The sequence below is a fragment of the Symphalangus syndactylus genome, chromosome 20 (genome assembly GCF_028878055.3).
Source record: "Symphalangus syndactylus isolate Jambi chromosome 20, NHGRI_mSymSyn1-v2.1_pri, whole genome shotgun sequence".
Classification (NCBI taxonomy): Eukaryota; Metazoa; Chordata; class Mammalia; order Primates; family Hylobatidae; genus Symphalangus; species Symphalangus syndactylus.
Genome location: NC_072442.2, coordinates 57,007,256 through 57,023,501, shown reverse-complemented (window position 1 = coordinate 57,023,501; position 16,246 = coordinate 57,007,256). Strand labels below are relative to the sequence as shown.

Sequence of the window (16,246 nt, the reverse complement as noted above, 5' to 3'; positions counted from 1 at the left end):
AAGCTGCATTCTAGGTCCTTAGTACCCACCCCATCTTGCCTATGCTCCTCATGCTTCTGTATCTGATGAGATCTTCTGCTTTCTCTTAGGGCAGATGATAGGATGAAAGCACCATCTTGGAAGTCAAGAGTGTGGGTTTCTGTTTCCAAGACTATCTGCCTTTGTGACCTTGAGAATGTCATTACTCACCTTCTTTGGGTTTATACTTCTTTAGTCCAATGGGAGTGTTGGGTAAGGTAGTCCCTGAATGGTTCTGACAAGCTGGGATGATTTATCCTGAGCCTTCCCATCTGTGGACACCTTGCATTCACCTGATGGGCTAGTCACTTAGCGATGGTCCCCTTTGTTTCCCCCAGCAGCAGTGTAGGCAGAGGGAAGACTACCAGAGAGGAGATCTTTGGGGTGCCCAGAGTATTTGCCAACAGCTCTCCTAACTCTGCACAGACCCTGGAGGACACAGTATTCATGGGCTTGTGCGAGCGAGCACTAGAATTGTCACATGAAATAACACATCCCCAGTTGCTGCTCTCTGGAGATTTTTGCACTAGCTAGTGTTAGTGCAATCTCCAGTTAGACCTGGCCTGCCCCAGTTTACCTCAGTAAGAGCAAGCTCAGAAGCTGCCTTGTTAGTTCAGCAAAAAGTTACTGCAGAGAGGAACACAGGTCTCCTGGCTCCCCACCCCCTTCTCATTGTATAGTCAAGGTTGTGTGTTCTTGGGAACTGGAAGGAGCCCTGGGGCTTCCTCAGGGAAGGAGCCCTCAGGCCAGAGGGCAAACCCCGGGCTCTCTCCAGCTCCCTTTTTCCTTTACTCTTTCTGGCCTGAGGTCAGCTTGAGGCACATGCAGGGTAAGAGGACCCCAGGGAGGTACATGGGAAGGAGGAAAACTGTGGTCTTAATGCAAAGAGCAGCTCCCATTTATTGAGGGCTTATTTGTGCAGAGTATTAGACGAAGCACTTTATACACAGAATGTCATTTAATACTCACTGCCCTCCTGTGAGGTTAGGTATTAGTATCTGTGTTTGATAAATGCCTTGTCATTTACACATGGAAAAGTGGCCCCTCTCGTTTCCTGGACCTTGTACTTCTTTTTATAAAATAACGTTATTAGGTTTTTTTGGTTGTTTTCAAATTAAAAAGTACAAAGAGAAAAACAAAAAATAAATGGTGCATGAGCCCACTTTATAATCCCAGATAAACTCTAAATATTACAATAATTAAAATAACACATGCTTAGAATATTCAAACATTAAAGAAAATAATAAAAATCAAAGGCAAATGCCTCCCTCCCATCAGCCCCACCCATCTCCTCAAAGGAAAGAAAGTTTTTTTAGATTGTGTTCATGATTATCTCCAGAAAAAGATTATTGTTTGTATAAATCATCATACCTGGAATGGACCTATAGATATTTTCTTTGTATGTATTCTTTTTATTGTTATTTATATAAAAGAGGTCATACATAAGCATTGCTCTGGGTCTTGCTTTTTTGTTGTTGTTTTTTCAACTTTCTGTATCTTGGAAACCTTCCTACCAGCACATACAGCTCTGCCTCCTTCTTTTTAACAGCTGCATAGTATTCCATCATGGATGTTGGATTCCAGTTTATTAAGTCTCTCACTGGCAGAGACTATTTACAATGAATCCTGCACTGTCTAGCCTGGTTGAGATATATGGAAAATTTTGAGGGCATATATGTAAGGTAAATTTCTAGCAGCAGGAAAATAGGTCAAAGGCATGCCCTTCAAATTGGCACTACTGATTTTTACTCCCACCAGTGGGAATGAGGTGCCCATTCTCCTGGCACTGGGTATCATCAAATTGTTCGGTTTTGCCAAACTGATTCGTTTTCTAAGAAGGTATCTTATATTTTGCTTTGTGTTTTCTTAATTGGGAGTTAAGGTTAATCATATTTTTAAATATCCATTAGCCTTTTAAAACATTTTCTTTCTGTGTGTAGTGGGGTACTACCTATTGGGTTTTTTTTTTTTTTTAGTTTTTGTGTATTTTTAATGTATTTTTTCTAGTTATTATTTGTTTGTTTGTACCCGTGGGTTGTACAGAAGGGCCTAAGCACCATTCAAGCTCCCTCTCAGCTTGTCAGAGGCCAGCTCTGTGCCTTTTCTGAGGGCACATAATGCATTTCAAGCAGGCTCTAAAGATGGAGAATTGCTCCCCCACCCCTCAAGCTACTTTCGGTTTTATTTCATGACCACAGTGTACTTTGATCACCCTGTTTTTACACCAGATTTTCTGGGGCAACTCCAGTATCATTTAACTTTATTTCTGTCAATAAAGATAACTCGTTAAATGCTTAAAAATGTGTAATCTAGTTTGCCAATCTTTTCTTAATGAATTTGGGATTTGTGTACTGCTTGAAGATTACAGATAAACAAATTCATGTTTTTAGAAATTCTAGAGTTTTATTTCTTTCTTGGCGGATTTTGTCATCAGGTCTATTTTAATTCTCCCATCAATGGTGACTTGTGGGTATTTTAGTCCCTGAGTTCTTAAAACTGGAGACTCTTTGTGGCCTTTATTCTTAAAAGATAATTTAGCGATGAATAAAACCCTCAGGTAACAGCCACTTAACCAAAAGCCGCCAATCAGTCTATCCATCTGTCTGTCCATCTATCCATCCATCATTTATCTAGATTATAAACAAATAAAACAAAAAATTGTTTAATTGCCAAGCAAGTCTCCAGCTACCCAGCATAGGAAGTGAAACAGAGAAGTACTTTTTATACTTTTTCTAATTACATTTTTCTTCTTACCTACAGAATTATCTGTTATATTAAAATCTCTATCATTTCAATGAATTTCTTTGTATCTGTATAATACTACATATGCACGCATCCTTAAACAACATAATGTGTTATGTCGCAATTTTAAAACTCTCTCTGTGTCATGTCATCCTGCTTTTCTTGTTTGCTTTGTGCATTCATCATTATGACTGAGAACCACCCATGCTGATATTTAGAGCTCAGGTTCATTTAATTTCATTACATTTCATTTGTACTGTATAGGAATACATTGTGTGAGTACACCACTATTTATGACTTTTCTCTGGCTGGGAAGATAGATTCTTTTCCCTAATTTGTTGGTATTACAAACGGTATTGCAATGAACATGCTGGTGCCTATCTCCTTATGCACGTGTGAGGATTTATCTAGCCTGTATACCTAGAAGTAGAATGGCCAGTTTCCTGCTATATCCACATTCAACTTTATTAGCCATTGCCAAAGTTCTTTTCAAAGCAGTTGAACCGATTTACGCTCCCACCAGAAGGGTACCTGAGTTCTTGTTTCTGCTTATTCATGTCGGTAGGCTCAGGCATTTTAATTTTTGCTAGTCTATTGAGTGTGAAATGATACCTTATTATGGTTTTAATTTGAATTTCCCTATTACTTGTGAGATTGAACACTACTTTATGTGTATTTGTCCTTTGGGTTTTCTTTCCTTTGAGTCGCCTATGCATTTCTTTTCCCTACTTTTTTTTTATTGGGTTGTTTACTTTCTTATTAATGTGAAGTTATTTACGTGCTCTAGAAAGTAATGTAAATAAACATTTTTAGTCTTTGACTTGTAGTTTCATGATTGCTTTTGATGTATCACAGTTTAAATTTTTTTTGTTTTCTCTCTAGTTTTTGACTTTGAGTCTTGTTTAAAAATTCTTACCCTGAGATCATTAACATATTCTCTCTGATTCTTATCTGACAATTTTTAGTGTTTGATTTTTTTGTATTTAGCTTCTTAGTTCTTGACTTGATTTCTGTGTATGTGTTTTTGTGTATATTTGCATGTATGTTTATGTTTGTATATTTTTCTCCTATTTAGTGAAAAGTCTGGACTTTTTTGTGAAGAAAGCTTTTCTATTCTCCTTTCTTTTCATGATTTTCAGTGAATTTTTAGGTAGAGGAATGGAATCAAAACATCTTCATTCAAAAATAATAGCAAGCTCTTATCCTAAATAATACTAGTAGTACTTCAATAGTACTAGTACTAGTACTTAATACTTAATACTAGTACTTAAATAGTAGTAATAGTAGTACTTAAATAATACTAGTACTACTGTTCTAAATGCTTTGTGCGTTGATATTATATATAACATATATATAATTCATATTATATGTAACAGGTATAATATGAAATGGGAATCATCATTGTTTTCCTTTTGCATTTGAGGATACAGACACACAGAGGTTTGAATCTTGTCAATTATTTCCAGATAGAGTGTCCCTCCACCAGTATACTGTCCCGCCTCTACAAAAATGAAAGGCTCAAAATTCTTAAAAACGTTGCCGCACTTTCTGTAGGTTTTGTGTTTTATGATGTTGGCTTGAGTTTTCTCCTTTATTTTTTAAAATGGCATTTCACCAGAGGATATCTAGATATCAGCCCCTTTTAATGCACAGTCTGGTACTTGATTATTTCTTTTGATCTAAAGACTAAAGTCTTCCATCTGTTCAGAAAAAAAGAAAAACTATTAACTTTTAATTACTGCTTCTGAACTCTCCCTTCTGTCTCTCCTCTAGGAGTCCTATTTTAAATAGGTATGACTCCTAAAGTTGTCCTCTGTGCCCTGTCTTTTCTCCCACAGTTTTTATCTCTTTGTCCTTGCCCTCTGAGTACCCAACGCCTTTCTCTCATTGGACTCTCCTTTATCAGTTTCCTTCTGTATCCGTTTTCTAGTCCAGATCTGCAACCCAAGGCAAACTGTCCTGATCAGTTTGTTTCCCGCTTATGACTGTTGGTTTAATCTCACAGATGCAAAATTCTGTTAAGTCTTACAGAGATCACTCTTTGGATATTATCTCGTTTTTTCCCTCCTTTCCTTGCAGCAAATCTCTTTCACAGAGAAACTTTCCCTGCGCTTGCTTTCTTATCAGAGTCAGCCCCATCACACACTCCAGGAGCCCAGCCATGGTCCTGTCTTTAGCTTGAATCTGCCTCCTGCCTGGGGACAGTTGTCCCTTGGTGCTGTCTCTAGGACTTCTGAATTCTGCTGAGATTTGGGAAAGGCATGGAGTTCTGACGGGAGGTCGAGGCAGCCTGGGCAGTGACTGAGCTAAAATAAAATCTTTGTTGCTTTAGGGAGGGTTGTCAGTGGTGAAGGTGAGGGGGCAGTGGCAGAACTGGAGGTATAGACATCACCTGGATGCTGATTTGCACCATTCGGTTCAGCAGGTGGTGGAAGGCATGCTCTGAAACCTGAAACCACCCTTGTCCCTGGCTGTGGACTGTGTGTCTGTCCGTCCTGTGTCATGGAAGTGCTTATGCTTCACGGAACTTTGGCTTGCTTCTGTCCAGAGCTCTGCTGCATATACATGGTTGTTTCTCTTGAATTGCAATTTGGTCAAAGTTTGCCCTCTTTTGTCCTTTTACCCCGATAGGTGGCAGATGGGCAGAGACTGCAGGACAGGGAAGGGGGTGGTTCTTTGTGTTACAGCTAACAAATCCTATGATACCCACTCATATAATCATGAGTTCATAACATCAACCCATTAACTGTATGCATCACCAAGGAAAAGAAGAGGCACTGACTCCCCTCTCTTCTGTCTGCCTGAATGGGGTTTCACTTTTTTTTTTTTTCTTTTTGAGATGAAGTCTCGCTGTGTCGCCCAGCCTGGATTGCAGTGGCGCAATCTCAGCTCACTGCAACCTCCGCCTCCCAGGTTCAAGCAATTCTCCTGCCTCAGGCCTCAGCCTCCCGAGTAGCTGGGACTACAGGTCCGTGCCACCATGCTTGGCTCATTTTTTGTATTTTTAGTAAAGATGGCGTTTTGCCATGTTAGCCAGGATGGTCTCGATCTCCTGACCTTGTGTTCCACCCGCCTTGGCCCTCCAAAGTGCTGGGATTACAGACGTAAGCCACTGCGCCCAGTCTGGGGCTTCACTTTTAACCAGCCCTTCTTCCCTTCATGCTGCCCTGGTTCATATTAAACTTTGGAGGCTACAGAGAATGCAGATCATTCTAGACCTTGACCCTGGGTCCAGCGGAAGACTGATCTGTCACTGGTCCAAACATAGCAGTTCATAAAGAGTTGTCCTTGGACAACTAAGAGCATTAGCAGCAGCATCTGGGAACTTGTTAGGAATGGAAATTGTCAGGCCTCTCCTCTGACCTACTAAATCCGGGATTCTGGAGGCGGGACCCCGCGATCTGTGCCATCCAGGAGAGTGTGGTACACGCTCAACTTTGAGAACCACAGCTCAAATGAAAGCTGAAACTGTCATTGTGTTTTTTCCACCTCAGCCTCATGAGCAGCTTTCCCAAAAAGTGTCCCAGTGGATGGCTTTGAAAAACATAAAGGCTCCATAGACAGTTCAGTGATCACTGCCTTGTGAGAAGTCCCTAGACTTGGTTTTTATGTAGCTTTTCATTTCATTGAACTCAACATTTTCCAAACTGATTTGACCAAAGAATTCTTTAGTCCTTTCAAATGCTTTTGGTGCTGCCTCATTATGCCCCAGCATCTTTTCTGTTTTCCCCCACTCGAAACCTCAGTACTTCTGAGCTTCAGCTTCTATGAACCTGGGTATCACCAAGTGGAATTCTCCAGACCTACCATTTCTACTGTGTCTTGGTCATTGTCCTAGAGAAGGGCCACAGCTGTACTTGTTCAGGCCACAGTGGTGAGGTGGTCAGGGTGAGAGTGTAGAAAGATTGTGGACTTTGAAAGCAGCTCCACCTGGTTGGAAACCAGAATCTACCACCACTTAGCTGCATGAACTTAAGAAAGTGATCATTTTTCACGAGATTCTTGAGAGGAGCAAATGAAGCTAGGTGTGCACACTGGATTGAGCATGAGATTTGGAGTCAGAAGACTTGGATACAAGGGCCTCCATTTTTCCATCAGGAAAATGGGAGAATAATAATAATAACTTACCACATGGTATCGACTACAATTTTAAGTAACACGTGTATGTGAAAGATCTTTGTAAACTACAAAATACTATACAATGTTAGCTATTATTATGTCAAAAGATAAAAAAAGCTATGTTCGCAGAGGCTCTGTTTCTCTGCCTGGTGCATAGTTGGTGATCCAGAAACTTCAGTTCCTTTCTAATGAGCATCACCCCCTGAGCCCCAGAGCAAGGCATAGCCCTGAGGGACCTTATTCCAGCTGACAGATAAGAGTGATTTGTAAGTGACACAGGCATAGTTTTATGTTTCATCTTCCTCAGTATTGATTTGCTTATCAAAGATGTTATTTATAAGAAGCACAAAAATAAACCAGTCCAAATTCTACAGGATGTATCACAAGTTCTGAATTAATGCGGTCCAAATTTATGAGGGTTCTGAGTCATTTCTTCCTTTTCTTACTCTTCTGTTCGTGGATGGGGTAGGGAGGAAGTGACAGAGTTACAAAAGGGTCCCAGCTCCCCCCGGGGCTGGTAACAAACCCTTCCACACACTCTTGACCACCCGCTTCTTCTCCCCCTGATGAAGATGCATTTCTCCAGATAGTGGAGTTCGGTTTCGGGAGCTGTCACGTGGCCTAGGAGATGGGCAGAAGCCTCAGTTCAGTTCTAATAATTGTGTTCTTTTTTTTTTTTTTCTGAGTTGGAGCCTTGCTGTGTCGCCCAGGCTGGAGTACAGTGGCGCAATCTCGGCTCACTGCAACCTCCATCCCTCCTGGTTTCAAGCGGTTCTCCTGCCTCAGCCTCCTAAGTAGCTGGGATTACAGACATGCACCACCACGCCCGGCTAATTTTTGTATTTTTTTTTTAGTAGAGTCGGGGTTTCACCATGTTGGCCAGGCTGGTCTCGAACTCCTGATCTCGTGATCCACCCGCCTCAGCCTCCCAAAGTGCTGGGGTTACAGGCATGAACCACCCCGCCTGGCCTAATAATTCTGTTCTATCAAAGTGAGGGTTGTGGCCACAGTATTTTACAGCAAGAATGCTCCTCCTGGAAAGCTGTGTGCCCTAAAGAAGGAGGTAACTTATTCCAGAAGGGAGGGTGTCAGGGAAACAGTGGCAAGATTCTCCTGTTCCTGATGCGTGAAGGCATCGCTTCTCAGAGTGTGGTCCCCAAAACAGTGGCATCCGCATCACCAGGAGACTTGATAGAAGTGCAGGCTCCTGAGCCCTATCCTGGATCTTCTGAATCAGAAACTCTGGGAGTACGGCCCAGCACCTGTTTTAAGCTCTCCTGGCTATGCTGAGGCACTCTCAGGTTTGAAATCTGGAGTAAGAGGGAGGGAATGGAGCCAGACTCCACTCTTCGGAGGAAGAGTGCTGAAGCCCTGAACGTAAATTGTGGGTAGAGCTGGGCGCCTAAGAGGTATTCATTGAAGTCACCTGAATAAACTGAGCTTAGTTGTTCCTCCATTTACACTAAGGCAGCGGTTCTCATTTCCGGTGGCACATTAGAATCACTAGAGAGTGCTTTAACAACATACCTGCCTAAGCCCGGACCCCACCCAATTGAATCAGAATCTCTGGAGTTGAGTCTGAGGGTCTGCATTTTCTTAAAAAAATTTTACTTTAAGTTTCAGCATACATGTACAGAAGGTGCAGATTTGTTACATAGGTAAACATGTGCCATGGTGATTTGCTGTACTGGTCAACCTGTCGTCTAGGTTTTAAGCCCCACGTGCATTAGCTATTTGTCCTAATGCTCTCCTTCTCCTTGTCCCCCAACCCCGATTCCAGCACGCACCCAGGGTTGCAATCTACTGATACAGAAAGTGGCACATTATGAAAAATCATGCTTTGCGTTGTCTTTGTATTTTCATAAGTTTTTCCATTAGGCATTTATTTTACCTATTTATATGAGACAAATTACATGTTCATATGGAAAAAACACTTGGAAAATATAGAAAAGCTGAAAAGACAGAAGAAATAGCACTCGTGTTCCTACTATCTAAAGACATTTGTCTTTGATATGTTGGTGTGCTTTTTTTCTATCGTGTGTGTGTGTGCGCGCGCGTGCACGCACGCACGCACCAGTTTGAATTTTTAAGCACTGTGATTCTATTTAATGAACCGTTTCTGTCCATTTTTAAACTTAACATTATATCTGAAGTAGGTCTGTGCATTGTTATACGTACGATTTTTAATACACTCTTTTGGTAACATGAAAGAAATGGTTTTTTCACATGTACATACTTTAGGAGGGCATTTAGGGAGGCCTTTCTTTCTTTACAATGCCTGTATTTCAAGCATACTGCAAAATCCTATTTTGAATGTCAGAAGTAGAACATTAACTTACTTCTCTTTGAATTTCTATCCACAATCCTAACCTGTCCTCCGTCTTTTCCTCCCCACAAACCCACAGGGAGATATCTGCATTAGGCAGGCAGGGGATAATGTCTGCTGCAGAAAGTCAAAGAAGTGAAGCACATATATATTTTCGCAGTATTTTGTAGCCACCATTCTATTTGTCAGCCTCAGCTGCTGTTGGATTTCTCTGAAGTCACGAGCTGTAGTCCCACAGGTTGTGGTGTGATTCATAAACATTAGAAAGAAAAAACAAATGAATAATGGATGAAAGAGACAGAGGGAAGGTGAGATAAAGGAAAGAGTGGTGGGACAAATAGACTAAGGTTCTGGTGTACTTCGCACTCAGCCAGAAATGCCAAAATCAAGCCATGTATCTCCTTTGCTCTCCTATACTTTCAATGTAATGTAATGTTCCCAGGACTTTGTTCTTTGTTGCACAGTTTTATATACATATATGTGTGTATATATACTAATATATATACACACATATATGTATAATATGTATATATAATTATATATGTGTATATGTATATATATTCAGTAATATATATATTTTTCATATATAATATATATTTTATATATATGTGTATATATATTCTTGGCTGCCTCCACATTCTGACTTAGCTGCTGGTTTGAAAACATGCATTCCGTCACTGTTGGGTGAGATGCAGCTGCGCTTGTCTTCCATGTTGGTGTCGTGGACGCGCCAGGTAATTCTGCCCCATCTTCTTGCAGGGCATTATGGGAAGGATGCTTACCGAAGTGGAGGACCTGATCTCCATAACTTCATCTCATCTGGATTTGTCACATTAGGAAGAGGACACACCAAGGGTACAGTGGAAACCATTTTTTACTAAAATACAGAGGTTGCCTAGGGAACCCCCATCTGAAATGAGAAGATGGTGTGGAGGCCAGAGGCTTGTCTGGGACAGGAATAAGTGGGGTGGTTCCATGGCAGCTTGTCCTGGTGACATGCGTGGCTTCTGACAGGAGTTACCAGGAGGTCACAGGTGTGACTTTAGAGGGCGATAGACTTCCAAGAGACACCCATCCCGCTCCACCCGTGACGGGGACACAGATGCTGGCGGCTCCTTGTGGGAGGGGACCACAGGGAGTGTGGTGGAAAACTGCCGGTGGATGTAGCAGCATTTGCAGTGTGTGTGTTCGCCTCGTGGCTATTATTCCTTTTCCTTTTGAAAGCTACATTTTATAAGCCGATGTCAACGTTCTGTACTGTAGTATCTAAGCCGGTGTGCATGTGGAGAGTTTCAGCATCCTAAGTGTGTCTCCGTAAACACTCTATGATGTGGACACAAAGGTAGAAGGTTATGCAGACCTTCAAGCCTCAAGATGAAAGCTGACCTAGAGTTTCTGCCGATCTGCTTTACAACCTAGCTGACAGCTTGCAGAGCATCTGTGCAGGGGGCATGGACTCCTCCTCAATTCTGTCTTTTGTTTAAATAAGGTCCTACGAGTGTTGTGAGCATTCTGTCACATCAAGAGTCACTGGATCCCTAACTCCTTTGATTACCGTCCCAACACCTGTGTGCTGTTATAGATCAAATGTGAATTCTGTTGTAGGGATAGTGGATCCCTGTCTTCCCCTAAGATATGTGTCTTGTGTGAGTAAACAAGGAACTGTGCAATATTTTCTTACATTCCATGCACCTACTTTTTAAATTCCTTATGTGATGTTTGTGCATCCTGTAGAGAAAAAAAAAATCTGTATCTGTGTATGTATTTTCTGTTGTGTCTGTTTGTGTCTAAATAAAGTTTATTGAGGACACAGGTGGCATTTGTGGCTACTAAGAGTTGCAGAATCAAACTGGGACCAGCTATCTCCAGAATGGGAAACGGACTCACAGTTACTCACTAAAAGATATATTCTGGGCCACAGTCTATTAACTCAAACCTGGGATCGCCGGTCCCCACATCATCCACTTTGTGATTATTACCTAGTACTGGGAGACAATTTACTCTCAAACTTAGCATTTTAAAACAATAATAAACATCCGTTATCTCACATAGTTCCTGTGGGTTGGGAACCTGAGTGCTTTGGGCTTGGAGTCTCATGAGGTTGCCGTCACCACGTCAGGCAGGGCTGCCTCCTCTGAAGGCTTGACTAGGGCTGGAGGATCTGCCTCCAAGACGCTTCATTCACATGGTGCTGGATGTTGGCAAGAAGCTTCAGTTCCTCCCGTGACGTTCTCTCCCTGGGTGGCTGAGTGTCTTCACTGCATGGTGCCTGGATTTCTTCAGGGTGGGTAATCAGAGAAGGAGAAAGACAGAAGACACGGTGTCTTTGATGACCAATCCTATCCGTTGCACGCCTTTACTTTTGCAATATCTTATTCTGAGTGGGTGGGAACTACACTGAGGCATGAATATCAGGAGCCGGGCATTGTTGGGGGCCAATTTGGAGGCCAGCTACCACAAGCCTACAAACCTTGCAGCAGAGGTGGAAATATGGATTTCCAAACAGAACACGGCAACTGTTAGGGAGGTTTTCTCCCCGCCCTTTCCCCTACCCCTTACTCTTATAGGTGGTCCAATCCAAAACACCCAACACTTCAACCAACAGAACTCTTTATACATGTAATAAATATGATGGCTTTGGGTTCATGCATTCTTTCAACAAAGATTTAGTGAAGCCTGCTATGTGCTAAGCAATATTTAGAAGATATGGAGTTTATGGAGTTCCTTACAGAACTCACATTCCACTGGGGGAAACAGACAAAATAAATTATTGACAATAAGTGCAAGGAGAAAAATTAAAGCAGGGAGCAGGGAGTGCAGTGGCAGGAATCTGCTCTTCCCAGGGAAGGCCTCTCCAATAAGGTGGGAATTGGGGAAGTAGAAAGGAGGCCAGTCTGAGTACAGCAGGATAAAAGAGGACGAGAGTGGAGAGAGAGAGGATCCAAGCCATAGGGGAGCCAGATCATGCATTTATCCAGTAGTGGACGTAAGACTGCTTCCAAATGAACTGGACTCCATCAGAGCCACATAAAGCTGATTCCCAGTCCCCATCTGTTCTTTCAGTCACTGCTGCTGGGGGCATCCAGGAGACCCTCCCCTGCCCATGCCTGTGGGGCTGTGCTGTGTCTGATGCTCCTTATCTCCCAACTTAATTTGTTCTGTGGCACTACCTGCCCCTCCTGTGCGTGCATTGCTTGTTCTCCCCATTCACTATTTGTGCCATATTTTTCTCCCCGTTCCCTTCTCTACCAAGGCTTCTGACACCTTCTCTTTCCAGCAATGTAGCTTGTGTGTATTTCTCTATTTAGAGAACAGCTAAAGTTTCAAGAACAAAGAATCTGGGTTTGAAGGTGGTGTGGTTGGGGGTAGTGGGTGCAGGCAGACTTCGGAAATGGAGATTCCATTTTTTAGACAGAGAGAGAGAGGGAGACAGGGACTCACTCGGTTGCCCAGGCTGAAGTACAGTGGCACAATCATAGCTCACTATAACCTCAGACTCTTGGGCTCAAGTGATCCTTCCATTTCAGCCTCTTGAGTAGCTGGGACTACAGGCGCATGCTCCCATGCTCAGCTAATTTAATTTTTTTTTTAATTTTTGTAGAGACAGGGTCTCACTATGTTGCCCAGGCTGGTCTCAAACTCCTGGCCTCAAGTGATCCTTCCACCTTCCCCTCCCAAAGTGCTGAGTTTATGGGATTGAGTCACTACACCTGGCCTGAACTTCCCTTGTAATGTCAGGGACTCTTTAGTCCTCTGGACAGCTGGGATCTCTGGAAGAGGGCAAGGAACCATCCTCTCTTCCTTCAGAGCAAACTGAGTTCAACTCTAAGTGCTAGCTGTAAGCAACTGGACCCATGTAAATATCCCATGGAAGGGAATAATTCAGAAACATCTAATGTGGGGTCATTTTCATTTGTATATGTTTAATTCTCTTTGTTTTCTTTCTTTATCCTTTGTTTCAACTTCAGTGACTCCTTTTCTGGATCCTCTTCCTTTATTCCTTTTTCTCTCTTCATCCAACATTTTCCTTAAGCCCCTGGTGGCATCTAACCATTGCATTGCCCGATTTTGACTCTCAGAACTAAATGGGTAGCCAACACCTGCTTTACAAGCTAACAACATTGCCCTACTAACCCAGATCACTTAATTTAATGTGTATTTCTAATCAGACTCTGATTATGCAAGAGCCAAGCATGGATGGTCCTTGTTCTAAGTGAAGATGGGAGTCTTCATTGGAATCTTAGTTGACATCAGTCCTGTCAGCCTTTTTTTTTTTTTTTTTTTTGAGACAGAGTCTCACTCTGCCACCTAGGCCAGAGTGTAGTGGCACGATCGTGGCTCACTGCAACCTCTGTCTCCCGGGTCCAAGCAATTCTTCTGCCTCAGCCTCCCAAGTAGCTGGGACTACAGGCATGCGCCACCTTGCCTGGCTAATTTTTGTATTTTTAGTAGAGACAGGGCTTCACCATGTTGGCCAGGCAGGTCTCAAACTCCTGACCTCAGGTGATCCGCCCATCTCAGCCTCCCAAAGTGCTAGGATTACAGGCATGAGCCACCATGCCCAGCCCTGTCAGCCCTTTTTTATAGGCTCTAGAGGCAGCTTGGAGACAGAAGCACCCTCTAGCATCAGTGGGGGCTCTTCCACTTCAAGGGCTTGGGGGTAAGAATGCATATGGATCTGTCTGCTTTGTAACAAGATCCATAGTGCATGGGTAATTAAATACTCTCAAAGGAAGCCTACAATAAATGGGTATTCTTTTGTTAGTGGGATTGAGAACACGAGACCTTATAAAACATAGAATTCTGCCTGTGGGAGCTCCATATCCCTCAAAGGCCTCTACTGTCTCTCTCACCTGTTGGTAGAGCCTTCACTTTTGTCTAGAAGGTCCCACAGTGATTGGCCAACCCCCCGGGTTACATAGCACAACCTTAGGCTCTCCAGGCACTAGAATTAGTTCTGACACGCTTTTTCAGGACTTTCTAACTGAATGGCATACTCATTCTTTCTCTTATAATTCTTACTTTTCCTCTTACTGTCTCCTTCTAAGTACCTACTTCTGCGTGTCTTCCTTTCTTTGTTCCTTTCTTTGACCTCCTGTTCATTCATCCTTCATGACAAATAGAATCTAGGGTTAAGATGCTGATCTGAGTGACCATGAGTTTAGGACAAGTTCCCCCTGAAATCTTTTCTTCGTTAATTAGACAAGATCACCCAACCCCCAACACTGGAACCCAGAACAGTCTTTAGCAAGGCAGAGTCCTCCCAGGCTGCCACCATGAAAACTCAGTGATGAAGACTTCTATTTGCTGAGCATTTACTATGTACCAGGTCTTTACATAAATACATACATACATACATACATACATACATACATACATACATACTGTGTGCCAGTATCTTCACCTTTACAACCACCCTGTGGGAGAGCTCGTTACCTTCATTTCATTGGCAAAAAGTGAAACTCAGAGCAGTTGAGCAACTTGCCTAAGTCAACATCAAGCAGTCATTCTTGTTTTATTCCAAATCCAGGCCTGATTCTGAAGATCTGCTGCTGCTCACTGTGCTATCCTGCCTCTCCAAGCTGCGGAGCAGCTGAGGTGGTGGATGGGCTGTGCTCCCATGGGAACCACAGGTAGCTGCTCAGTAGAAGATGACTCTTCTTATCAGAGGCACACATTTTGCAAGACAGGAAGTCATAAAAGAGATAAGCCAGGAGTTACAGCGTGAACACTAGATTGGCAGGGACTGCCCTTCCTGAGAGGAAGCTCAGTCCCTTCAGATAGATTTTCAGAATCTGTCTAAATGAATACATCTATGGAAACCCTATTCAACTTTGGCAATTTGGTTAAACAGTCCGGCTGGTTGATTTTTGAGCCTGGTTGAAAAAGCCAGGGGATTCTTTCCAGAACCCCCATATTTCAATATTGTCAATTCCAGTGGTTTCCACTGGGATATCCCTGGCCACACCAGGGTGAGTAAGGGGTCCTTACAGTGGTGGCAGCGGCAGTGGCAGTAGCAGATGTGCTTACTGCAGCTGCAGAGTGAATGTGACATGCAGGTCCCCATGGAGGTGATGATACGAGTTACTGCCTGCCCTTCTCTGGTATTTCTCACCACTCACCAGGTCCTTTCTGCCATGCTGGGAGCCAGATAGAGGAGGGTGGGAGTTAGAGAGAGAGAGAGGAAGAAAGACCAAGAGAGAGAGAAAGAGAGAGAGAAATTTTTGAAGCCTTTGGTAAAAGGAAGGAGCTACAGTGATCGCTCCATTGTAGGAGTGATTGCCCATTTTTCCATTAATTCCTCCACTAAATCACATTTCCTGAGCACTGGCTGAATACCAGACACTGTTCTGGGCATTGAGGATACAGCAGACAAACTTACATGTCAGTCAGAGAAGACGGAAATAAATCAAGATGCAAGTAAATATATGAAGTAGGTCCAATGGAGTTAGGAACTTTGGAGCAATTAAGGCAGGGAATGGAGTAGGGAGCTGCACTTTTTAAAAGAGAGTCCAGAAGGCCTTAGGAAAAAAAAAAAAGTGACATTGAGCAAAGACTGACAGATGTGAAGGATCAGGCCATCTGGATTCCCAGGGAGAAGGGTTTTCCAGGTGAGGGTACAACCGTGCTTTGCCTACCTGGCTTGTGTGGAGAGCAGCAGTGAGGCTGGAACAGAAGGAGCCAGAGCGTAGTGGTTGGAGGTGTGGTCAGAGAGGTGCAGGGAATTGACCCCACAGGGCCCTGTGGGGCATTTAAGTATCTGGCTTCCACTCTAGGGAAATGAGAAAAGACATGTTTTGGGGCTGAGGTATTGGCAAAGTGGAAGTCTGTGGAAGGACCAGATTTTAGGCAGAGATCAGGAGGCATATGACTTCAGTGTGTCTTCATGTTAAGTTTCAGATGCTTGTTAACTATCCAGGTGAAAATGCTGAGTTCAAGGGAAAACTCTTGGCTGGGGATAGAAGGGTGGGAGTTTCCAGTAGGTGAATGGGTTTGAAGCTGGGAGGATGTTAGCTAGGGAGTGAGTAGTGCTCTTCAGGT

The 16,246-nt window shown here is 43.0% G+C and overlaps 1 protein-coding gene across 5 annotated transcripts in view; it reads left to right on the top strand.

Moving 5' to 3' along the window:
• Window positions 1-16,246, top strand: part of SHISA6 (shisa family member 6) — a 336,730-nt gene that overhangs the window by 133,901 nt on the left and 186,583 nt on the right. For 3 of the 5 annotated variants that reach the window (XM_055258022.2, XM_055258021.2, XM_063628320.1), the window contains one exon: window positions 9,965-10,060. The exons of the other annotated variants lie outside the window; for them this stretch is intronic. In XM_055258022.2, the coding sequence (XP_055113997.2) occupies window positions 9,965-10,060 (96 nt within the window). The remainder of the gene's footprint in view (window positions 1-9,964; window positions 10,061-16,246) is intronic. 5 annotated transcript variants of the gene reach the window in all.